General features: G+C 39.3%; 1 protein-coding gene across 1 annotated transcript in view; it reads left to right on the forward strand.

Moving 5' to 3' along the window:
* skd (mediator complex subunit skuld) overlaps positions 1 to 27355 on the forward strand; it is a gene marked incomplete in the record, with an annotated part of 189800 nt that overhangs the window by 76774 nt on the left and 85671 nt on the right. The window contains 5 exon segments of the mRNA XM_069327253.1: positions 3675 to 3761; positions 3912 to 4057; positions 11839 to 12015; positions 15603 to 16032; positions 19400 to 19627. Of these exon segments, the coding sequence (XP_069183354.1) occupies positions 3675 to 3761; positions 3912 to 4057; positions 11839 to 12015; positions 15603 to 16032; positions 19400 to 19627 (1068 nt within the window).

Genomic DNA, 27355 nt, shown 5'->3' on the forward strand with positions numbered 1-27355 from the left:
ATTGAACGGTAAGAGTTCCCTTTTTGCATAGCTTTCTGTTGCATTTTGTCAGTATAGTTATGGTGAACATGATCTGATGAACAAGTCATATGGTGAATGCACTTGTGGCGCACATGTAAAGAAAATTTTAGGTCTAATATCGGAACTAATTTGTTAATAAATTAAACAATTCATGGATTTGCAATGATTAATGTGCATTACTGAGCTGAGCTGCTATTGCCCCCCCCCCCCTTGCCTCGCCCACTCTGCTCCCTCCCATAGCTCATCTGAACCCCTTGCTTTACATGGTTTGTCCCCAAGGTATTAACTCATAGACGCTCTTCTACTGTGGGTAGAATTCATCAAGCACTTAAGGGTTCGGCTAGGAGAACATGTACATCTTAACTCGGTTATGGCGGCAATACTCAATTGCGGAGATTAGAAGAGCTGGGTATACGAAGGTTGTCTATAGCAATAATAACCCTGGGGGTCTGAAACAGCCTCGCAGAGTGTCCAAGCTCGTAAACTTTTTAAAAAATGCAGACTTAAAGTTGCCAAGATCGAGTAAAGGTGCACAGGTCTCGTAAGTGAATACTTAAGTGCTGATAAATCATGGTGCAGGTTCCACATCACTGCTTGGTAAACAGTGGTAAACAGTAATAAAAAATAAAAAAAAGTTTGGTGCTCAATCTTCATCCTCTTTCCCCATCCCCATGACAATAATCTGAACCGTTCTTGCTTGTAAGGTGAGTGCGTCAGGGTGCTTTATCCTCCTCACTCTCAACCATCCTCATCCTTCCCTGTCGGCCTCCTTTTCTCTCCCTCCCTCTCCCTATTAGTCTCTTCCTCCCTGTCAGTCCCTCCCCCCCCCCCCCCCCCTCTATATCTCCCTCCCTATCTCTTTATCCTTCCTTCCTGCCCTGTCTGCCTTCCCCCCTCCCTCCCCCACCTCTCCCTGTCACTTATCACCCCTCTTTTTCTTGTGGTTACCTTGTATTGGTTCCGAGGATTGACGTCCTACATCCAGTCTCTGACCAAGCCTCTGATTGGAGGTCTGGTCAACCAGGCTGTTGAATGCGCCTGCTCACAGCCGGACATGTGAATCACAGCTTTGTTGATCAGGTATCCTTTGGAGGTGTTTATCAATTAACTTTTGAACACCATGAGAGTTTAACCAGTTACGCTCCTTATGTGTAGTGTGTTGAAAAGTCTTGGGCCCCCTTGAGTTCTTTCAAGGGGGCCCAATAGTTGAGTTTGATAATTCTTTCAACATATCTATTGCAACTCTGCTTTTCAATGGGGCTATTTTGCATGTCCTACCATGCCTCATGGTTTCATGTACATATTTTTGTCTGCAGAGTTGGAACCAGCCCCCCATAATATTTTCAGTGTAAATTGTTATTTGTAACATACAGCTGCTAGTTTTTTTTCTCTACATCATTGTGTAATCTTTCATATTGAATAGGGTAGCAGCACATTGCTGTATATACCTAAGCCTGTTGGTATTAATAATAATAATAATAATAATAATAATAATAATAATAATAATAATAATAATAAAAATAATTAAAATAATAATAATAATAAACACTCACCTGTGCTCTAGAGAATTCTGTACAGCTTGAGAAATTTGAATTGTTTGCAATAATTTAGGCAGTGAAAAAAGATCTCTGGACGTTCCCTAGGTCAGCTTTGGATGAGGCTGTTAGTGTGCAATATTATTTCACTCTAGAGAGCACTAGTGTCTTAAAAATACCATCATTAGTTTGGCATCTTTTCTTTCAAAGGTTCTTATTATCCAAAATGTCTAATTTTCTTGCAGTAGTGGCGGCTACTTTGTGTTCATGAAAAGTAACATGTTTTAGTATCATTACTTCCTTTTATGGTGCTTTTTTACTTTTTTACTGTGTGATTTAACTTCCTTTCATGTGTGGTTTCCCTTTTGATATTTTCCTTTTTCTGTAGTGGAGTAGCTGAAGTTTTTCTTCATTGAACAGTTTGTTTCCTCTATTTTGCTTACTGTCATGAAACTCCTACTGTTCCTTGCAAAAGATGATACAGTACATTACATTTGTTTTGTCATCTCCCCCTGTCAGTCATTATCATAATCACTTTCCACCAATTTTTTCGTCTTCCCCCACCCACCCACCCACCCCTCCCCTTGCCCTCTTCATTTCCTTGGACAGAACCTTTCCATGGCCGAGTTGTAGGGCTCGTCTCCAAAAGCACAGTATAAGAACTGAGAAAAATATGCAGCCTTCTACGTCATTGCTGCTCTATAAACAATTCAAACAATCAAAATGAGAAAATGTTGTTTCAATCATGGTGTTGATAAAGTGTGTGACGTTACTATGATGTCAATGTTCATGATGATGCAAGTTTTAGATCCTACTGGTTGAGTTAGACTTGCAAAACTATTCTTGCCATTTCTTCGTCTATTTCTATTTCTTCGGAAATAGACCCAGGTACTCTCCTAGTTGTGCTTGTGGGGGTTGAGCCTCAGCTCTTTGGTCCCACCTCTCGACTCTCTCTAAATTCTCTCTCTCAATTGTCTCTTCTCTTCTCTTCCGGGTGTGCTAAACATGGACCATGCGTGAAGGAATGATCCTTTGGTTTCTTTTTCATCTTTCATGATGGAAGTTAATGATTCTAATATCCACTCTATTTGTGCAATAATGCAATAACACAAACACCACAACCAAAACAATGACCATAATTATTACCACCACAAATAATACAAATACTGTACATCATAAAGTTTAACCTTGCAACTCCTGATGTAATGTTGACCGTACTGTACATTCAGACGTGTGTACTATTTTAGTCGCTTCTGGAATACCAAAGTTCGACTGTCTTTAACCCTAAGAGTGTGGCTGTTATAAATTAATGTACGAGGGTTCGTATGAGGTCACAGTGAGTTTTAAGTCACTTGACATAGATGGGTTTACATAAAGTTAATGCAGCTTATGTCAGTTGGCATTTTTACTTCAGAAATTCATGTTGGGTTTTGCTTATAAATCCCTATAATTACCACAATTCGATATTTCTCTGGGTTAGGGTATTGTTACCTAATAAAAAGATAGACCTTGTTATGATACATATAAGTTATTAATTAGAAAATGTTTGAAATCTGGTGGCACTGTACACCAATATATTTTTGTAAATTATTTTTTTTTTAATGTAGAATTGCACATACTGTACCATAATTTGGATCTTTGGCTAGAAGACTTCTACTCCTAATGGTTAAGCTTCCTTGGCAACTATTGTAAGGTGTGTTTACCCCCTTTGTCTTAAACACATGCCTTATTTTCTTAAAAAAAAAAAAATCGTTATTCATTAAAATCCAAAATCCATTATTTTCACAAAATCCTAATTTTGAGAACTATGTACCATATTTGGCCTTGTGTAAGACCCACCTGTCTGGCAAGGATATTTTGTCGCAACTCTTTTGTTTCAGCTTACAATTTGTGAACCTAATTTTGAAATGATTTTGTGGCTATAAATACAGTACTGTATATGTATGCATTTGGTGTGGTGGTCATAAGACGTGTGTCGTATTCACTGGAAAATTGGGGATACTGTGCCTGTGTCATGTTGTTTTTATTTGATCACAAGTAGATAACTGATGTGGTGTTTCTTTCAGTATTTTAGTGCACAGAATGTTTCCAATCTGCAGATTAATTTATTTGTTTCAGATGTCTTCTATCACGTGATTTTGTGAGGCTGGGTCGTTGGTTTGTGCAGCCTTATGAGGGCCCAGAGGGTATCCCGGGAAGTAGTAGGTCAGATATTTATTATTTTTGTCTCATAAATGAGCATTTTGTGTTATAAAATGCATACTTCCAGTTTGCTATAACAAAGCATGAATAACATTTAGTAAGTTATCACACCTGAAGAATCTAAATGGAAACATTTATTTTTTCCATTTGCAGCACCCACTTGTCCTTCAGTTTGTCATTCTTTGTCCATGGCGAGAGCATTGTTTGTGCGAGTGTAGATGTGCGGCAGCATCCGCCAGTACGACAACTAACCAGGCAACATTTATTGCTGGCACAACAAACCAACCACGGCATACCAGGTACTGTGAGCAGTGTGTGTTAACCCATCAAACACACAACATAACCACAATACTTTTTAAGTTGTAGCAACATTGTTGTTATATATATTGTGTGTGCTGGGTTGCAGTGATTAACTATGAAATGATTTCACTGTACTGTATTACATTAATATTGATGCATTTGAGCACCCAAGTGTTCAAAAGTTGACTACTTATTTATCCACTAATGTTTCCTGCTTTAATTGTATTCAAATTGTATATGCCATATTTGTGTTATGATTAAAATGTAAAAACAAGGCCATAATTAAAGTGTGAGAAATTTATTTTGTAAATATGAATAATTATGGTTAGTGTTATTTATATTCTGCAGAGTCAATACTCGGTAGCAATATTATTTTAATACAGGGGTATCTCAGTTTAAGAGTTTAATCCATTCCTGGAGACAGCTTGTAATCCAAAAACTTGTAAGCCGAAGCTAATTTTCCCATAAGAAATATTGGGAAATGAATTAATCCGTTCCTGACTACCCAAAACCTCACTTCAAACTAAATTTTATACCAAATTCATCCAAATCTACACTACAAAAGTATGTTCAAGTTATTACTCGCCATTGTTGATGACTCCTGTTAGTGTATGGAAGATGGTGAGGAGGAGGGAGGAGGAGAGGTGTTACTGTTTGGAAGGGGAGTCCCCTTCCCTTATAACATCAGGCAGTAAAGATTTTTCTGGAGTGCACTCTCTGGCACGTTTTGCCTGCATACCACTAGGTCCTGGTTGTGGCTCACTGCTTGATTTTCTCACAACGAAACGATTTATTGAAGATTGTTTTTCTCTTCTTTGCAACACTTGCCTGTAGTAAGACATCACATTGTCATTTAAAAGGTCAATGCAACGGCCTGCTACAGCTTTATCTGGGTGAGTTTTTTCAACAAAATTTTGTAGTTCGTCCCATACTTCTTCACACATTTTCTTAATGAAGAAGGGACATCCTCTACTGCCTCTACTCTCAACTATTTTCTTAGGTTGAACCTTAACACTTTCTTTCTTGGGACCCATGGCGAGATATATAACCAACTTTTATGCTCAAATGACCAAAAATCCGACAAAAAAACTGTAAATCCGTGTGAAGAATTCAGATGGGATAGTCACTGGGCGCAAGGCTCTGGTAAACTGAGGGGGGATCACGTGCCACCAAGCGCTAGGTCAGCCTGTACGTGTATCAACACCCTCGTATTCCGAGGCAACGTTCGTACAGTGGGGCCTCGATTTACGATGGTAATCCGTTCCCAGAGACATGTCATAAGTTAAAATATCATAAGTTGAAGCGATTTTTCCCATAAGAAATAAAGGGAATTGAATTAATCCGTTCCCCACCCTCCAAAATATTAACTTACAAAAGCATTTTATACTGAAAACAATTTTTTCTCTAACTACAATACAGTACATATGTTCATCTTATCTTTATGGAGGACTCTTGATGGTGTATGGAAGAGGGTGAGGAGGAGGGAGGAGGAGAGGTGTTACTGTTTGGAAGGGGAGTCCCCTTCCATTATAACATCAGGCAGTGATGACTTTTCTGGGATACACACTCTGGCACATTTTGCTTGCATACCACTAGGACCTGCTTGTGGCTCTTGCTTGCTTGTCTTACTAAGAATCTGTCTAAAGACATTTGTTTTTCCCTACATTTTAACACTTGTAGTAAGACATTACATTGTCATTTAAAGGTCAATGCAATGGCCTGCTACAGCTTTATCTGGGTGAGTTTTTTCAACAAAACTTTGCAGTTCTTCCCATACTTCACTCATTTTCTTAATGAGGAAGGGACATCCTCTACTGCCTCTACTCACAACTATTTTCGTAGGTTGAACCTTACCACTGACTTTCTTGGGACCCATGGCGTTGATATATAATAATCAGTTTTATGTTCAAAAAGCAAAAAATCCCCACAAAAATGGAATTTCTTATAGGCGTGATCGTCACTAAGCGGGCAGCTATAGTAAACTGGCAGGTCGGCTCGCGTGACCGGGAACCACGTGCTCGGTCGACCCAAACGTGTACCAACAAATATCGTTAGTCGACGATACTATCTTAAGTCAAGTCTCATTTTTCAATCAAATTTACATCGTAACTCGAAATTATCGTAAGTCGGGGCAATCGTAAGTCGAGGTGCCACTGTATTCCGATGTAAATTTTCCAAGCAAATCCTGCTCGTAATCCAAAAAACTTGTAAACAGGAACACTCATAATCCGAGGGACCACTGTATAATCTCATATTAAGAAAGTTTTGAAAATTTGGAACTTGGCTGCATTAGTTGAGCACATAAATACAGGTTTGGTACTGCAATAAAGGCACATTTGGTAATGGCAGAAACTTAATCCACATGCAATTTTTTCAGCATCCCAGAATAATCAATGAGTTTAGTTTGTTTACTGGTACCGAAGATTACGCATGTGATAGGTTAGCCGAGTGTGATTCATTGTTGTGCATGTATACTGTTTTTCCCCTCAAATGTTCAACTCTTGTGTACTAAAAAATGGCATTCCTGTAATGCATTTTATTTTGGTGTGTGGGTGTTATTTATACATAAGAAAATAATCAAAATATATACAAAAATTTAAATGCCCAGTATAATCAAAGGTCAGATAAGCATGAACAGTAGACCTGTGCAGCCAGCCAATCCAAGAGGAAGCGAGTTCAGCTCTTCAGTTTTAATAACAAAGTGATTAACTGAAAACCAATCAAAACCTTCCTGAAATATGTCGGGAAGAGCAGCTCGATAATGCGAACTTGAACTAGTGCTAGCCCAACCACTTGGACTGGGTGGTAGAGTGATGGTCTCACTTCTTCGCAGGTAGAGGTTCACTCCTCGAATGTACAAGTGGTTGGGCACCATTCCTCTCCTTCCCCCTATCCTGAATCCTTATCCTCGCATCACTTCCAAGGGCTGTTTTGTCATAATGGCATGGTGCCTTTCTCCTGATCTTGCCTTTAACCAATAATTTGAGAAAATAGGCACAATAGCAATAGAAATATGTGTAAGTTATACACCACTAAGAATGGAGAGAAAAAGATGCAGACTGGAATGAGAACGGCATTCCCTTTATAGGAGAAGAAAACAAATCACAATGTCTCAAATGATCCATTCAATCCCAAAGAATGTCAAGGAAGGCTATGTAGAGAAATATATACAATTAAGCTAAAGCTGCAAGAATCGTGTAACATCCAGGAGAGGCAGAGACCAGAATGCCTTTAGTAAAATAGAGAAGAATCCAAAATAAACATGAATAAATCCACCAGGGCCGTGACGAGGGTTCGAACCTACGTCTGAGAGGATCCCAGATGCTACCTTAATCGACTGAGCTACGACATGGTTAAAAGAATTGCAACCAGGAGTTCTACTAACCTTTCTCGGATCCTGCAGCCTCTCCGAGACACAGACCAGGGTTTTACACAATTTCCCCATGCACCCGAGCTCTATCAATAAGCTGTTCTACCTCTTCGCCCTTACTTTATTACACTGAAGTAAGGGGAATTGTGTAAAACCCTGGTTTGTGTCTCGGAGAGGCTACAGGATCCGAGTAAGGTCAGTAGAACTTCTGGTTGCAATTCTTTTAACCATGTCGTAGCTCGGTCGATTAAGGCAACGTCTGGGATCTTCTCAGACGTAGGTGCGAACCCTTGTCACGGCCCTTGTGAATTTGTTCATTTTGATGCATCACATTATTGTGATTTTTGTGTGTAATCCAAAATACTTCATTCTAAAACTAGAAGAAAACTACATATAGCATTGAACTCTTGTGCAAGGGTGATGGAACTTGCAGACGAGGAGTCACAATAACGTGGCTGAAATATGTTGACTGAACCACACACTAGAAAGTGAAGGGACGACGACGTTTCGGTCTGTCCTGGACCATTCTCAAGTAGATTGTGAGAATGGTCCAGGACAGACCGAAACATCGTGATGGAACTTTCTCAATGACAACCAAAAAAATGAGTGAAATATTGAGGCTACAGTATGATTCTATTATTCAGTGAACCCCTGAATACATTAAATATCAGTGATACAAACAAAATCTTTATGAATGTGAAACTAACATTGAATCATATATCAGGTGTCACTGTAATTCTATTAGATTTTGAACTACAGTAGGCATAAGCAGCATGCCCATGCACTCTGTGCCAGGCCTGGACTCCTGGAATACTATATTCAAGAATTGCAAAAAAACACTATCACAGGCCCTAAACATGGGGCCCTGTGATTTGGGAATGGAGCCCCGATATTGGTGTTATTCTTGACATTCTTGAAACAGCAGAGGTCAAGCCTGGCCCTGGGCCGAGCTTGGGGAGGACAGCTACTGAAACCTCATCCAGGTACTATCTAGGTTCAACACTTCACAAAGGAGGTAGCAAAGCAGATGCAAAATTTTATAGACAAATATCTCTAACATCACACACCGTGAAAATCTCTGAATGAGTGCTAAGAATTGCTAAGAAATAAGATACCAACACATATGGAATGCAGTGTCTACTCAACCCTGGACAAAATGGGCTCAAAATAGGGCACTTCTGACCACTATGACATCACTTTAGATGCCATGGAAGACTAGCAAAACGCTGATGTAATGTACAGATTTCGTAAAAGCTTTCGACAAATGTGACCACTGTGTTATTGCACATAAAATGCGCACAAAAGTAATTACTTTCAAAGTAGGGAGATGTATCTCAAACATCCTAACAAACAGAACCCAGAGTGTAATACAGAGTCAACAAAGTAAAATCCGGATCATCCATCATGAAACGCTTGGTGTCCCAGGGTACTTTTTCTGTTCTGGTATTTTTCTCATCCTCATATCAGACAGACAAGGATACAAACTATAGCACTCTATCATCCTTTGCAGATGACTTTGGAATTTTCACGAGAATAGACAATATAGAGCAGAGGTCGCCAACCTTTCGGAGTTCACTGATCACTAAATTCATTATTTTAAATACCGCGGACCACTAATATGAATCCCGCAGTCCACCAAATAAGAAATGATAATTATTAAAGCAAACTATTTGATGCCATTAAATGTAACAGTTAAAGGAAATAGTTACAATACACTAATAAAATTATTTGTAAATTGTAAAATTGTGTTTGCAGAGGAGACTGCAAACCTCCAATCTGATGTTGAACAGGTCTTTTCAGTAGGCCACAGAAAATAACAATGTTTAATGAGGACAAGTTTCAGCTCCTGCATTTTGGAAAAAAAAATATCAACATGGAAACCACTTATAAAATTCAGTCAAACCACACTGTTGAAAGAAAAAGCAATGTTAAAAAGAGTTGAATGTACAGTAGTCGTGTCAGAAGACCTTATATTTACCGTAAAATATGCAATAAAGTATCCTTCACAACTGCAAGAAAAATAACAGGTTGAATGTGAATAACAAGAAGCTTTGAAACAAGATATTCCGCACCAATGATACTTATTAAGAAACTAGGGCTCTCTTGAGTGGAATATTGTTACACAATAACAGTCCCATTCAAAGCTGGAGAAATTGCTGACCTGAAGAGAGTGCGTAGGTCTTTTACTGCTTGAATTCACTCGATAAAACATCTAAATTATTTGAACTGCTTAAAGATTTTAAATTTGTATTCTCTGCAAAACAGGCAAGAGAGATACATAATTATTTACAATTGGAAAATACTACGACTGGTTTCAAATCTGCACACGAAAATAACACCACACGAGACCATGAGGTATGAAAGGATGTGCTATTGAAAAGCAGAAGTGCAATAGGTACGCTGAGAGAGAACTCTATCAATATCAAGGGGCCCAAGAATTTAAGTCTCCCACTATACATAATTGGCCGATCTCTCACAGTGTTCAAGAGAGAACTTGATAAGCATCTTCTAAGGATACCTTTGGATACCAGGCTTGTGATTCATGTCAGGATGCAAGCAGCTATGTCCAAGAGTCTGGTTGACCAGACCACCAACCTGGAGGCCTGGTCATAGTTCGGTCCACTGGGATGTCGATACCCAGAATCAACAAGATAGTCAACAGGGGACTTCGAGCGATATCTTAATAGCGAATTTTTATGGCCGGTTAAGTTTTACACTTGTGCTATGGGATAATTTCATTACAGTAATATAAATACAGTGGTACCTCGGAATGCGATTGTCCCTGTATGCGAGGTTTTCGGAAGGCGAGGAGTATTTACTCCAAAAATTTGTCTCAGAAGGCGAGGGTTACTTCGGGACGCGAGTTTGTTGATACGCGTACAGGCCGACCGAGCGCGTGGTGGTTCGGCGATCGTCGCCCCTCCGCCCCTCAGTTTATTATTGTCTCGCGCTCAGTGACTACCCCCACATCAATTCTTCTCGCGGATTTTCAGTGTTTTGTTGGATTTTTGGTGATTTGTCTATACAATGTTATTATATATCTCACCATGGGTCCCAAGAAAGCCAGTGGTAAGGATAAAGGCCAGAAAGCTCATGTGAGGATGACAATAGAGGAGAAACAAGAGATCATTCGGAAGCATGAGAATGGTACACGTGTTGTTGAACTTTGTAGGCAGTACAACAAAGCCACATCAACAATATGCACTATACTTAAGAAGAAAAATAAGATTATGGGTGCTAAAGTGGCAAAAGGAGTAAGAACATTAACGGCACAAAGACCACAAATACTTGAAGTGGAAAAGTTGTTATTAATTTGGATACACGACAAGGAGTTGAGGGGTGATAGTGTTTCGGAGGCCATTATTTGTGAGAAAGCCAGGGTGTTGCACGAAGACCTTCTAAAGAATACCCCTGCAACGAGTGATGCAGATAAGAAAGAGTTTAAGGCAAGCAGGGGCTGGTTTGAAAAATTTAGAAAGAGAAGTGGTATCCACAGTGTTACAAGGCATGGGGTTATGTGATGTGATTATGGAAGGGGACTCCCCTTCCAAACAGTAACTCCTCTCCTCCTCCCCCCTCCTCACCATCTTCCATACGCCTACAGCACTCGACAGCAAGGTAAGTAATAACTGGAACACAGTTTTGTAGGTTTATTTAGATGAATTAGGAAAATTAGGTATAAAAATTTAGTTTGATGTGGGTTTTTTGGGGTAGTCAGGAACGGATTAATTAATTTCCCTTTATTTCTTATGGGGAAATTAACTTCGGAATGCGAGTTTTCGGAAGACGAGGCGTCTCCAGGAACGGATTAAACTCTTATTCTGAGGTATGCCTGTACTACACTTACCCTACGAGGAGGCCTGGTCGACGACCGGGCTGTGGGGACGCTAAGCCCCGAAAACCTCAACTCTTGCTTATCATCTCCAACAAATGCTACCAAGTGACATATTACCTTAAATTGATAAGTTTAAATAATCAAACCAAGAATTAATGAAACTGCAGAAGAACATTCCTGTTTTATTTCCTGTCTAATGTTACCTGGTAATTTGTTTCATAAATCAACCCAATTTCTGAACCAATATTTACCCAAGTCTTTATCTGAATGAACATTTTAGCAGTTTATACAGTTTATATTTTGCCCTGGTTCTCAATAACATGATCAATTCAGCATTGATCTTGGAAGAAAAATCATTAACATTGATTGATGTTAACTATTTATTGAATGAGGGATGGCAGGGCATTCTATATAGATCCATAGAAAAGATAGTGAAGTACTGTACTGAACTGTTTTTTTTTTTTTAGAACTGCCATATTTTTAATGGCAAAAGTTACAAGGGATCTAAGGAATTGAACTAATATAAATTAAAGAATAGTTTATTAAACATTAATGCCTCTTACGTTTATTTTCAGTGATCTTGGGTCCTTATGGGCTGAGTGGCACGCTTACTGGTGTCAGTTACCACCATTCTGAACCTCCCATACAAAAACTTTTGGAAGATTGGAGGCAGTTTTTTCCTGTTGAAGCTAAAGTTCCACCCATTGATATTTTGGAGCCTGATCTTCCTGCAGCTGTTGAAGTTATTGTAGGTAAGTGTTTGAGAAATATAACATTTTCTGTGGCTAGATGTGTCTGGAAATAACCATCCACAGGTCAGAGAACTACTTAGTTTCTGTATACAAAATTCCCCTCAACTAGCAGGTAAGAGAGCCAACTTGGACAGACAATATTCTAGTTTGGATCTTCACAAACAATGAAGAAATAATCAGGGACATTACAATCTCAGATATCCCCATACTCAAATCACAAGCTCACTGAAGTGCAAACTAATATTAATATGTGTAATAGGTCTAAGAAAATGATCAAGTTAGAGCGGTTAGTTACAAGAGTTCTTACATTCTTGTACAGCCACTAGCACGCATAGCGTTTCGGGCAAGTCCTTAATCCTAATTTTCACACACACACCCAGGAAGCAGTCCGTAGCAGGTGTCTAATGCCCAGGACTTATTTACTGCTAGGAGAACAGGGACATCAGGGTGAAAGAAACTGCCCCTTTGTTTTTGCCTCTGCCAGGGATCGAACCTGGACCCTTAGGACTCTGAACTCAGAGCGCTGTCCATTCAGCCGTCAGACCCCCCAGGCCATCAAGCAATAAAAATTTTTAATAATAAAAGGATAGATTGGGAAAAATAAACATGTAACTTTCCAACATTAAATGAGAAACTGTTCTAAGTGTAGCAGATATATTATATCAGTAATATACTTGCTCCATATTCTCATTAGCTTATGTGCAAATAATGAGATGGGTCTGTTAATTGTACTTGGTCCACTGGTTACAATTATTACCTCTTCCCAAACCTGGTAGAGGATGGTCAGGTGAGGTGTGGACTGGTAATATAACCAGTTGATAGCAAATCATCATCAGTCTAACTCCAAGAGTGGTTTAGTACTGATGCTTGCGAGATATCGCACATCTTCAACACCATCGATATTCAGCATGCACTTGACTCACCATCACACCATTGCTCGCCAAGTGACGTAACAATAAAACGTTACATGGGTAATGAAAATCCAATGCAAGGAATAGAACAACTGACTGCCGAAGTACCCCTGTATATAAAGTCTTGAGTTATGTTCCTTTGCGGAAAGCCAGAAAGAGGATCAGCTTAGAGAATGCAGATGACACTACATAAACAGAAAAAAATAATGGAAATGCTTAAGCAGTCACGACTATCTATACAAAGAAAATAATTTAAATGGGGAGATTGAAGAAACAGACAAGCAATGATATCAGATTGAAGAAATGCAATTACTGTAGAACAGAAAGCCATACAAGCAATAAAGAAAAATTCAAAATACTTCTTCACTTACAATCAAAATAAGACCTTTGTCATTATTGGACTTTTACTTACAAGTAAAGGTTCATACACAAAGGATGACAAAGAAATTAGTGAAATACTTTAAAAGCAGTATGAGGACATGTTTAGCACCCCTAATAAACAGAATGAAAGTGGAAGATGCGGGCAGCTTCTTTATTCATGATATCCAAACCCCTGAAAATATAATTGATATCAACATGAAATCTGCCGATTTTGAAAGAGAAATTAACAGCGTGCCCATGCATTCGGCCCATAGACCAGATTCATGAATTCAATATTTATAAAGAAATGCAAAGTGCCAGTAGCGCAAGCACTTAGTGTAGTGTGGCGATAAAGCTTGGACACAGGGCAGATACCAGATGAACTTAAATCAGCAAACATAGCTCCTCTACGCAAGGAAAGGAGGAAACAATTGGCTAAGAACTATAGACCAGTGGCACAAACATCCCCCACAAAAGTTTTTGAGTGAGTTATCAAGAGTAAGAACTGCAGTTTAATGAGACTTTTGACCTCCATAACCCAGGTCAACATGGAGGTACAGCGGGGTGGTAATACAGTACTGTACCTTTCCCAGCTACCGAGTTCATCTCGGTGATAACCTTCATCAAAATTACTGTACTGTCTTGTGTTTACGACACACCTCTGATTAAAGTGCACATATTTTACAAAGGTATTTTGTGAAATTTTTGTGAAATAAAACTAATTTTGTTTGCAAGTGCATCCTCTCCACGGTGCATTATCTCAAGCTTAGTAGTACTACTCTTTGCTCCAGATATTCTTGTAGCAACAAGTGCTTTGTTAATGCTGCATTTGTTTCCACACGGCTTCTCTGTTAGCACTCCAGTGTTCCATTGACTTAACACATCACCTGTTGTGTTTTGCTTCATTCATCTTTGCTCATTTAAAAAAATTGTGTGAATATGAAATGAAGAAATGTTTATAAACTTTCCTAAATATGATATAGCACATCACACACCCAGGATAGTTTTATCTCTTCTTTCTAAGCTCCCAAAAATTAATTTTAAAAAATTTGGATTGTTAAATCAGTGTTCTAACTGTATAAATAGTTTGAAATTCATAATTAGCAATAAACTTTTTGCATATTGCATCACCTTTAGTCAGTTGTTTTCCTTAAAAATGACTCAATTACATAGTTTTTGAAGAATTCCTCTTCACAAAAAAAATTAAAGAAAAGACAAAACACTATTGACTGCTCACTTCAATGTCACATATTATAAAGATCTTTGAGAGGATGATAGAAAGTCAAAAGTCAAATCTGTAATGAAAATATCTGTAATGACTTTTCTATAGAACAGAAATATTTATAATTTATAATATGAAGGCAATAGATATTTCTACTTCTCAGTAGATATTTCTACTGGTCAGAAGGCGAGACAACCACCCACCCACAAGCGTGTGTACCTCAAGGAAGGGGCTCTCTCTCAAATTGATGCTGTTGGTCTTCAGAAATTCACAGAAAATATATTCACAATACAATCTTCACCTTTTCCTAATGTACAATTTGAGCATTCATATGCCATAATAATTTTGATGCTAGAATGATAAAATACGACATTTGTTGCACAAACGTAAAATAATCATTCACTTGCAGAGATCCTCCTGTACCCATGCACCACCACCTTTCCCAGACAATTGCATTCTAGCTACAATAACTCATTCTCTTTATGAATTCTCTCATTATTTCATTGTGCAGTATTTATTCTTTATGCTGGGAGGTGCTTTGATAGTGTAATTTGGTGCAAGTACTCATTGTAAACACAGTACAAGGTCTGTACCATGTACCTGAGGGCAATTTGCAATTGAGCAGTGAGTAGAACAAAGCCTACTGAGGAGAGGAGTTATTGCTCCAAACAACAGCCTGGTGGACCAAGCTCTCACAAGTCAAGCCTGGCCTCGGGCCGGGCTTGGGGAGTAGAACAATTCCCAGAACCCCATCAACCCTGCTTCCTCACCACTGCATCACTCGACCCAACACTTGTTGTTACATCCCACACTCTGAGCCACTTCCCACAACCATGCAACATCTTGCCGATTGCCAGAACCCACATACATTGCCACTTCCCACATTCATCATCAGTACCCCATACCGGTAGCAACTTTCCAAATTCATCATCAATGCCCCATACCATTGGCAGTTTCCCATATTCACTGGCAGTACCTCCACACCGCTGGCTACTTTTCACATTCATAGCCAGTACCTCAGTTCCCAAATTAATAGCGTTAATATCTTGTTTATTCTTATGTATCAAATTAATGTATTACTCCTATTCTTTCAGGTGGACACAAGATGCGTTACCCAACATCTTACGTGTTAGTGACGGACATGGATGACTACCTGATGGCGAGTCGAGGCGGAAGTATAATAAATGTGGGACAGATGGCTCCAGGGGGCCTTAAGGGTGGGCTAGCAAATGAAAGCTCTTCAGAGGGTAGTGATGGGTCCAACCTTCCCACCCATAATTCTCCCTTCACTGCTTCAACTCATACATTATTAGCTTCGGAGTATCTAAGTTGCGGTGGACGAGGTTTAGGGTGGTCTCGTGGAATGTGCGAACGCGTTTGGCAAGATATAGTACAATGTCCAGGTCAGCAGCCTCCAGTACAGCATGATGGCCTCACTCCAGAAGGAACGTTGACACCTGCTGAGATAGCCGGCCAGTGGGACTTCTCCGACCCTGCAACAAAAATCAGTTGTTCCTGTGCCAAGTATGAATACGTTGTTGTTTGTAGTTGTCCAAGATTCGTCTCATGACTTAGAATGCACATCATGAACAGAAGTTACATACACTTTAGTATGTTATGTTTGATTTAATTGTTCTGAAGTCTTAATAATTTTCTCTTGTTTAAAAAATATTTTGATAAATGGTCATGTCTTGGAATTTGTAAAATAGTCATTGTTGCATGATATAGATGGAAATTCAATCTCTTTTTTTTTTTCCAATAGTTGCATAAATTTAGTTTAGACACACTTTTTCATCTCCATTGCATGAAGCATGAAAGTTAACGTAATATTTTGTTACTAGTGCAGTATGTATGAATTTCACTACTGTATTTTGCTTCAGTATAATTCATTTTTCTTCTGTAGTATGGGTAACAAGTTTATTATATAATAAAATCAGCTTAAGTTTAATTATAGGTAAATACTTAGGCTGAAAAATAGATGTAGGAGCCTACTGTACTTTAATATTTGGAACTATAGGTTATGTTTATGGTAGAATTCTTGATGTGTAGATAGAATGAGTGTGGAATTGGGTGGGGAAAATTGTTGAATGGATGAGGTGTTTTAGCAAGGATACAGTAAGAGGTAGAGCCTCAAACCAGAAAACAAATTAGGTAATATTTGGATGTAGATAAAGTGAAAAGGTGCATGAAATGTGTGTGTAAATTATGGAGTGTAAGCTTATAAAAAATATACATACATATATATATATATATATATTATACAGTACATACATACAAGAGGGGGGGGTGTAAGGCAATCTACTGTCATGGATGACAAATTTTCTGACAAGAATGTAAGCCGTGATCAGAGGCACTGCTTCAGCCTGGGTAAATGTTGCTAGTGGAGTTGTAGGAAGTTTGTCTCTAGCTGCTAGTGATGTTCATTGTCTATATAAATGATCTACCACGGGGGAGTTCCCAGCTATATAAATATGCTTGAAGATGATGCTGGGCTGCTGGCAAGAGTAAAGACTTGGAGGACTGTCATATCCTACAAAATGTCCTGGACGAAATAAGTGAACTGAGTAAAACATGACCGGTGGAATTCTGTCTAAATAAATGCCACATAGTGGAGTGTGGGAATAGAAAAGAACAAGCCACATGCAATGTATAAATTATGTGAAAAGATGTTAGAGAACTTTGTCAAAGAGAGAGATCTTGGGATGAGTCTGGATAGTCACCAGAGGACTATATGAGACATTATGAGTGGAGCCTGTGTGTGCTGCATTTAAAAACTTCGTACTCCAAAATTATGTTTAAGTACATGGAGAGAGAAATACAGTACCAAAGAAATTGTTCTTGATAGTTGAAACCAAAATTGGAATATGCAGCAGTTCTGCAGTTACATATCTCAAGATGCCCTTTCATAAATTAGGATGGGTGCAAAGACGTGCTACTAAATAGCTTTGGAACTGAAAAACAAGGTGTTAATTATGTCAAAGCTAGAAGATAGAAGGAAAAGAAGTGATATGACCACTGTATACACGGTAGGGACAGGAATAAACACAGTTGACAAGAAGGAATTTTCAAAACCTGCAACTTCAAGGACAAGAATCCATAGATTCAAGCTAAGGAAACGAAGTTGCCAAAAAATACATAGTACTGTATATGAAAGGTTTCTGTGAACAGTTATAAATGGTTAGAGCAATGTACATGATAAGATGGTGGCTGCCAAAACTATCAGATGTATCAAAGTGTCATATGACAAAAATGATTGAGATAAAGGAACACCTTGAGCATAGCTCTCATCCAATGATTACATTTGCTTGCGGGTAAGCCGCTTCAGCTGTGAGCTCTAGGTTTTCATTGGTAAAGTCTGTAGGGAGGTTTGTGGGCTGTGAGCGGTGTCCCAGGAAACAGGTGTAACTAGAGCTTAACCATAAATTTTCTGGGTGACCGGTCAAGCAACTGGTTGGGGACCAGGCCGCAAGGATGATGAGCCCTGAAATCATCGGAAGGTAATCATCGCAAGGTAACGGTACAACTTGATGCAGAGATTATTAGAAATTTTAAGAAGGAAAAGGTAAATTTGGAATGTACAATACTAGCATCTTTAGAGCTGGCCACACTAGATTGGGAACAAGATAACAGCCAGCGTAAAGTGCCAGCTAGCAAAACAGGACTGAATTAGTGATGTAATGATGGAAAGTGATACTAAAACTGAAAAGCAAATTGTGCCTATTTGGGGGAATAAGATAAGCTAAAAAATGATGGAAAAAGATTGGTCAAATGCAGACCTCGTGTGGAAGGTTGGGTAAGGATGTACAGTAAAATGGCATGAACATGACGATTCTACGAGAAAATATCGAGACCATACCCTGGAATCGAATCCGTGTCCATGGACTTAAGGGTAAGATTACGCAACAGGAAAAATAATTTGATAAAGGTGATTACAAAAGATTTGGAAGAGCACTGGAAGGAAATGGAACCTTAAGCTCAGGTGGTTAGAGACAGGGAGCTATTTGAGGAAGTGCTTAGGGCAGCCAAGTATCACAACAAACTATGCATCAAACATCAATGCAGTACTAATAAATCTTCCTCACATTCTTAGATTCTGTTGATGCAAACTAAATATCTAAGAATGATGCTTGGTGCAGAAGATAGTTTAGTGTTGCATAGTGTTGCACTAAGAATTACTACCCAAATGAAGCATCAGGAATCAGAATCAGTTGATTAGCTAAGCAATACCCAGTACTATGACCAGGATTATTTATAATTCTTTATCATTATGGGGTGACTGCCTTACATTATACATTGTTTACATTATACACAGTGTACATGATGATTTGGGAGATAAATACAAATGTGTACAATGTAGATGAGCTGGGAGATGATGACTGATAATGTAATGATGCAAGCCTTGTTCACAAGTGTTTTCTGTGTAAATATTGATTGCAAAAACTATATATATACCATATATATATACAGCACCAATATGTGTTCATTTCATATATAAGAAATACAAACATTAATATTGATAAAGTGCTGTAAGTGGGTGATGTTAAGTAGACATTCATCACTTAGACATGTTTCATTTTTATTTTATGATTTGTAAAGAGTTTTATCATTTAGTGCAGCATAAGGAAAAGAGCTTAGGGATTGATTTGGACTTGGATGTACAGTTGCTGGGGCAGTCTTAAGCGATCATGTTCTTTACTAGAGAGAATGTTGGACTTTATAGGTTTTGATTTGAGTGTTATTCTAATAAACTGAAGCAAAATGGGGGGAACCGTTTATGGTTAAAACTATTTAGCATCGTAGTTTTTTCCTTCTCTCAAATCTGGATTTGACTAACATGAAAGGTTGGGTTTGCAAGTCCAAGTTTTGAGTGTTGTGGAACTGGCCGTTACAGATGCAGAAGGGGTCGGGTCAGTAGTAATGGGTGTAGCAGCAGTAAGGGCCGGGGAGAGAAAAGTGGTTGGGGAGGCGGGCGTCAACGAGGGGGCAGGTCGGCGAGCGGCTGTGCCCCCTTCCACAAGCGGCCCCCTCCAACTCCCCTACCCTCGCACGACGAGGCAGTCCTCGACCAGTGTGGCGTGGCAGCCATCGAAGAATCTGAACTAATCCAGGCTGCTGCCAGGTACCGCTGCTCACTCAATACGGCCATATTATCTATAGCATAATTATCCTATAATATTTATAATAATAATTTTTTCAGCTTTACCCATCCTTCACATAATTATCATAATTAGGCAGTTTGTTCCTTTCATGCCATTCTATATATAAATGACACAAAATAAGGTATTTCCTGCTAGGGACAACGTGGAGTTTTGCAACTTTGGTTTCTCATCAGGTATCTTGGGAACGCTTCATTGTATTTACCATACTTAAAGTTGACAATATCTCATTATGATAAAACAAATTTTTTGTTTGTGGGGATTCCTAGCCTTTTCCAGGCCATTGCTAACTTTTGTGAGAACTTGTATTAATCCTCCCCCGTCCTCGTAACCCTGATGTGTGTTATCGTGCACACTACAACTAGTATTTATCAATGTTTGCTTTAAATAAAATCAACTTTGCCAAAATGATTTTATTTCTGATATAATACTACAAGAAAAATCTTTAAAAGAAATGTTTCTGGTAAAAATTTAGAATAAATTTTAGAATAAAAAAAAAAAAGAATAAACCTTCTCTGTTTATTCGCCATCCCCTACCTTGGGATATTCAAATTACTACCCAGTTGTGAATCCCAGGTAAAGTCCAATTTTTGTTCTCATATCTATAACTTTTCATAATGTTATTCTCACATTTTCTTTAGGCCGATACCTTGCCACCCCAGGTATTAATTATTATAATTATTATAATCCCTCACGTAAACTAGACCAGGTAGTAGTATAATATGCTTACTGTGTATGATAATGCATTGGGAATTTTGGGTTTACTTGAAAGTAACAATAAAACCATGAGAATACAGAAAATGGCAGAAATCCTACTGCGCCAGTATTCGATAGCTGCTATTTATTTCCACTTAAATTGATTCACATATGTCTAATCTATGCTTGAAATAATGCAGGTATCCCACATCAGTTATGTTACCCAGTATAGTAATCTGTTCCATGAATCAACACCCTGTTTCCAAACCAGTATTTACCTTGGTCTTTCCTGCATAAAACTTCTGGCCAATGAGAAGAGGCCTTCTCTAGTAAAATAACTAGAGATAGTGATTTAAGATCATCTTTGGTAGGATTGTTATTTCTTGAAAGAAATAACAAGATAATGGATAAGCAGTATAGTTTGAACAAATTGACATAGGAACATAAAGAGGTAGATCTGACTTTCCCATAGTCACAGAAAGGTAAGCTGTACCATGAAGATTGGTGTAGTGGTCATTGTCTACCCTCCATTAAACACCAGAAGGCCCAGAAGGAATATGAAAAATACAGTAAAATCTACCTAAAGATCCTGAAATGTAAATATGGCTACAGTGGCAAGGAGAGCAAGAGAGCATATGATTTTAATATCAGGGAACTTAAACCACAAGAAGATATATTAATGAGCATTCCCACTTTGATAGCTAAATACGATGAGCAAAATTGATGGAGATGGTGCACAAACACATCTTGTGGTTACATATCATGATGCCAGCAAGAAAGAGGATAGGACCCACAAGCAACATTAGATCTGGTATTTCCCAAAATGAGAAACCTCGAAGCAGATAAGAATATAGGCCAGAGATTACCAAGTGATTACGTACTAGCTTGTGCTTGGCTTAGCTCTCTTGCTGCAGTACTTTCATTGCAGCCCTATGCTATCTTAAGGCCTCTGGGATATAGCTGCATAATGACTTTATTAAAGTAATTAATGGTACTCTGTTACTCATTAAGTTGTCTGGCAGTCATTTAATCTTGCTGCCGACTAAAGGTCTACCCCCAGGCTAACTACTGATGTTGCCTAGGATGCACCCCACAACAGTTGCCTGACTTCCTCATGCCTATATTACTGCTAGGTAAACAGGGACATCACAGGAAAGGAAACATTCCGAACTGTTTGTCCGGCCTCAGGACTAAACCTGGGTCTCTCGCTTGTGGAATTTCTGCTCTCAATTATGCCTTGATTGTCAAATTGGATCTAGGAAATTGTATTGGGCCAGTGTGTAGCAAAGATATTTGCCTTTATTTGGTCAATCTTGCTCTGATTGTAATTCATGTCATCAAGAAATAACACCGTTTTATTACTGGCTGACAGGCAAACTGAAATATACATGAAAAACATGAGGCATACAAATTACACTACATTGGAATCGAACTTGTATCCTTGGACACTACTGACATGTAAAATTTAAGTGACCTTGGATTATTCCGGTCACTTGTAATGTTTGTTTGTAGGTGCCGGCTGCATTGACACAATTGAGCCCTCTTTATTGTGCTCATACCTAGCAGTAGGATTACTGACACTCAGATGTGTGTGTGTGTAGTGCTCATGGGTGCAGTATGCATAAATATTAAATTGTCACATAGATTATAAATTTGCTCACCAAATAACAAAAAAATTGTTTAGCATGTTTGCTGCCGATGTGTCAATATACACCCATGTACCTCCTTCGTCAGTAGACTCCCTCTTCTCATGCTGCCTCTCACAATGAACCAAGCGGGCATGGGTAGGCTTAGCATTGCAAATGAATATTAAACAAAAACAATAAAGTTTGCAAAACGTGGAATCTTCCTAAGGTACCTAAGGTATCTTCCTAAGGTTGGTGTCACAATGTACTTGCCTAATTGTACTAACCTTGTGCTTACAGGGGGTTGAGCTTTGGCTCTTTGGTCTTGCCTCGTGAATGTCAGTCAACTTGTGTACAGGTTCCCGAGCCTATTGGCCTCATATTACATCTACATTTGAAACTGTGAACAGAGTCAGCTTTCACCACCTCACTTCCTAATGCATTCCATTTATTAACTACTGACACTGAATAAATTCTTTTCGATGTGTGTGGCTCATTTAGATACCCAATTTCCATCTGTCCTCCCTTGTGCAAGTATCACCCATGTTAAATAATGTCATCTATCCTGTCAGTTCCCCTGAGAATTTTGTATGTGGTAATTGTGTGTCTCCTTACTCTTCTGTCCTCTAGCAATGTGAGGCACAATACACACAGCCTTTCCTGATAACTCGGTTCTGGAACTAGTTTGGTGGCATACTTTTGAACCTTCTCCAATTTCATTTTATGCTTGACAAGATATGGACACCATGCTAGAGCTGCACATTCTAGGATTGGTCTGACATATGTGGTGTACAAGGTTCTAAATGATTCTATACACAAATTTCTGAAGGCAGTTCTGATGTTAGTCAGCCTCACATACATTGCTGATGATATCCCTTTTATGTGGGCTTCAGGAGACAGGTTTGGCATGATGTCAACTTCTAAATCGTTCTCTCTGTTTCTTGGAGGACTTTAGTCTCTCATTTGATACCTGTATCTGGCTTTGTGCTCCCTCCACCTAGCTTTATTACTCTACCATTACCTGAGGTGAACTCTAGTAGCAATTTATTGGACCAGCCTCTTTTTGCTATCTTCCTCCTCATAACTTTTGCATCATCAGCAACCATTGAGAGGAATGAGTCTATTCTCTCTGGGAGATCGTTTACATACAGTACTGTATATCGGAAACAGGATAGGACTCGGGACTAAACCCTTTGGGAGTCCACTAGTGATGTCTTGCCACTCTGAGACCTTGCCCCTCAAAGTGACACACTATCTTCTGTTGCTTAGATACTCCTTTATCCACTGGAGTACCTTCCCTGTTACTCCTGCCTGCATCTCCAGCTTGTGCACTAGTCTCTTGAGGGGTAAAGTCTTGTGAAAGGCTTTCTGCCAATCCAAAAATACGCACTCTGTCCACCCCTTCTCTTTCTTGCCTAATTTTTGTCACCTGGTCAATGAATTCTATTAAACTTGTGAGGCAAGATCTGCCATCCCTGAACCCATGCTGGTGATGTGTTACAAAGTTTTCTCTCTCCAGATGTTCTACTGTTTTTTGTCACAAACTTCTCCATCACCTTGCATGGTATGCAAGTTAAGACATTGACCTGTAGTTCGTTGCCTCCAGCCTGTCTCCCTTCGTGTATTTCAGGACTGTGTTAGCCTTCTTCCAAATTTTTGGCAGTTCTGTTACTGGTGACTTGTTATACACCATTGAGAGTGGTAGGCATAGTGCTGCTATTACCTTATTTTGGTATCAATATTCTATCTGGAACATTAGTTTTTCACACATACAATTTAATCAAATGCTTCCTTACCTTTCCACTGGTAATCTCACATTCCTACAATGATGCCTGGTTAGACATTCCCTCTCTTATCTCTGGAACGTCTCCTTGCTTTGTTGTGAAGACTTCCAGGAATCTCTTACTGAGTTTCTCACACACTACCTTGTCATTTGTAGTGAACCTTTCTGCCCCTATTCTCGGTTTTATTACCTGTTCCTTCACTGTTGTTTTTCTTATGGTGTGGCTATGCAGCAATTTGGGTTAGGTTTTTGCTTTATTTGCTATGTCATTTTTGTACTGTCATTCTGCTTCTCTTCTCACCCTGAGGTACTCTTTCCTGGCCCTCTTGATATCTTCCTCTGCTATCTTCCTCTGCTCTGGTATCGTTGTCTGCCTCTCTGGTATCTTCCTCTGCTCTCTGGTGTCCTGTTCTTTCTGTAGTTTCTTCATGCCTGGTCAGAGACTGGGCAGCAGGGATGTTGATCCCTTAAATCAACGCAAGGTAAGCCCTTGTACTAATATGCTTTGCCGCCATACATCCCTGATTAAACCATTGACTCCTCATTTGCATTGTTGTTGTTTTCCTTATGAACTGAACAAACTTGTATGCTGCCTCCTTGCACATCTGGGTGATTTAGTCCATCACCCAGATGTGAGCAGTAAATGGTTGTGCAGCATTTTATCTGAGCTCTGTTACCTATGGTATTTTTATTAGGAATTTTCTCATCTCATCATAGTTTCTCTTTCGGTATGCCAGTCATTTGTATTTTGATCTCTTACCCAGAGCACGCCCGGAGATTGTTCTGGGAGTTCTTCTACTCCCCGAGACCAGGCGTCCTTGTGTAATTAATTCCGACTTCCAGATATTCAAACTTCAATACACTGTGATCACTCATTCCCATGAGGGCTTTGAAGTTGGTTTCCACTATGTCTGAATCATTCAGAGTGAATACCAGCTCAAGTGTAGCTGGTTTGTTGTTGCCCCTGGGTTGTTTGTGGGTCCCCACACATGTTGGCTAAAAAATGTCTTATTGCCATGTCCAATAGTTTAGCTCTTCATTTTTTGGCACCCCAATGTGGCTCTTTGTTCTTTCTGACTATCTTTCCATGGTCGAAGTCTCCTGTGATAAGCAGATGGGATCAATTTCTACAGGCAACAGAGGCTGCCCTTTCAATTATGGTAGTAACTGTCACGGGGAATGAGGGAGGGGATGGGCTGGTGAGGGGTCTCGAAGGGCTGGGGAGGTATAGGTGGTGATTGAGGAAGGAAAATTATTGGGTGGCTTCTGTTACACTCCTCTCTGGGGGTACTGGCCTGCTGGTGGAGAGTTTCCCACTTTCCTCTGAAGATACCGAGTTGAGGCCTATGGCTCTCCCATTCCATTCCCTCTCGTTGCACCTCTTTCTTGCTTCTGCTGCCCTCTCGCTCTCTACCCTTGTCATATCCCTCTGCAGAAAAACATTTTTGTAACATGAATAAGTTTGCTCTTCCTGCGTAAGGTTGCCTCTTTTGTTGCCTCGTTCTTGAATAGTATCTTAATCAGTCACTTCCTTTCCTTGTAACCACCTAGTCTGAAAACCTTCTCTACACTGCTGTTGGCTTCCTCCATTTGCAAACACTCCATGATCTTTGTCACAGTTGTTCAGTCGTTCCTTCTCCACTCCTCCTTGTTGGAGTCTCCGATTCCTGAAATTTGTTTCCTACCTAAAGATTCCTACCACTACCACAACTCTTCTTTCCCAGCAGTTGTGTAGTGCACTTTGCAGCTTTCTGCAAAGTAGCTACTTTCATAGCAGCATCATCCAATGCAGATAAAGTTTGTGGGTTGCTTTAGAGCATTTCTGCAAATAAGGGTATCTTTTGAAAAGGCCCTTTGTCAGTTCCATTCCTTGTTTCCTGGGGGTTGTTCGACTCATACTGGGTCTGATTTGAATTTTTTCTTGAAGGGTTGTCCCTTGGTGTCCCATTTGTTTGAATTGTGCAAAAAGTAGCATACATGGCATCCAGGGGGACTAAGCGACACCATCTGCTTGTTAGTACATGTGACCATTAGAGGTCAGGAACGTTGCCTCTTTAGTTCATGCTTTGAACAGCATTTTTGATTTGTGAAATTTATTATTTTGGTTAACATTCATTAGCACTGCTCCTCCGAGCCTTTGATGCTGGGTTTAGTGTGAGAGGCAGCAGGAGAAGAGGGAGTCCACTGGTGAAGTAGGTACAGAAGGTGTATATGAACACATTGGAGGAAAACATGCAAAATGAAACATTTATTTAATGAGCAAATAATTTCCCTAATGCAGTATATGTTGGAAAACGTTACTAAAAAAATTATTTCAATGGTAAAAATGATTCTTATAACACCTTATGCATTTGTGCAGTAAGTGGCAAGCCAGTGTCCCATATGTGTACAGTACTGTATTAATATTTATATTTTGTAAAGGTGTCATTCATTTATTTTGATTGTGTAAATGTTCTTAAATGATTGGTTTATTCTATTGCAAAAAGAAAATATAGATTGTATAATTATTGTGGAGGTTGTGTGTGTGTGTGTGTGTGTGTGTACTCACCTAATTGTGCTTGCGGGGGTTGAGCTTTGGCTCTTTGGTCCCGCCTCAACCGCCTTTGGTCCCGCCTTGTGTGTGTGTGTGTGTGTGTGTGTGTGTGTGTGTGTGTGTGTGTGTGTGTAATTACCTAAGTGTAATTACCTAAGTGTAGTTACAGGATGAGAGCTACGCTCGTGGTGTCCCGTCTTCCCAGCACTCTTTGTCATATAACGCTTTGAAACTACTGACGGTCTTGGCCTCCACCACCTTCTCACTTAACTTGTTCCAACCGTCTACCACTCTATTTGCGAAGGTGAATTTTCTTATATTTCTTCGGCATCTGTGTTTAGCTAGTTTAAATCTATGGCCTCTTGTTCTTGAAGTTCCAGGTCTCAGGAAGTCTTCCCTGTCGATTTTATCAATTCCTGTTACTATTTTGTACGTAGTGATCATATCACCTCTTTTTCTTCTGTCTTCTAGTTTTGGCATATTTAATGCTTCTAACCTCTCCTCGTAGCTCTTGCCCTTCAGTTCTGGGAGCCACTTAGTAGCATGTCTTTGCACCTTTTCCAGTTTGTTGATGTGCTTCTTAAGATATGGGCACCACACAACAGCTGCATATTCTAGCTTTGGCCTAACAAAAGTCATGAACAATTTCTTTAGTATATCGCCATCCATGTATTTAAATGCAATTCTGAAGTTAGAAAGCATTGCATAGGCTCCTTGCACAATATTCTTAATGTGGTCCTCAGGTGATAGTTTTCTATCTAGAACCACTCCTAGATCTCTTTCTTTATCAGAATTCTTTAAAGATTTCTCACATAATATATAGGTTGTGTGGGGTCTATGTTCTCCTATTCCACATTCCATAACATGACATTTATTAACATTAAATTCCATTTGCCAAGTGGTGCTCCATCTACTTATTTTGTCCAGGTCTTCTTGAAGGGCATGACAATCATCTAAATTTCTTATCCTTCCTATTATCTTAGCATCATCAGCAAACATGTTCATATAATTCTGTATACCAACTGGTAGATCATTTATGTACACAATAAACATC

Source organism: Procambarus clarkii, chromosome 19, assembly GCF_040958095.1.
Source record: "Procambarus clarkii isolate CNS0578487 chromosome 19, FALCON_Pclarkii_2.0, whole genome shotgun sequence".
NCBI classification, from domain to species: domain Eukaryota; kingdom Metazoa; phylum Arthropoda; class Malacostraca; order Decapoda; family Cambaridae; genus Procambarus; species Procambarus clarkii.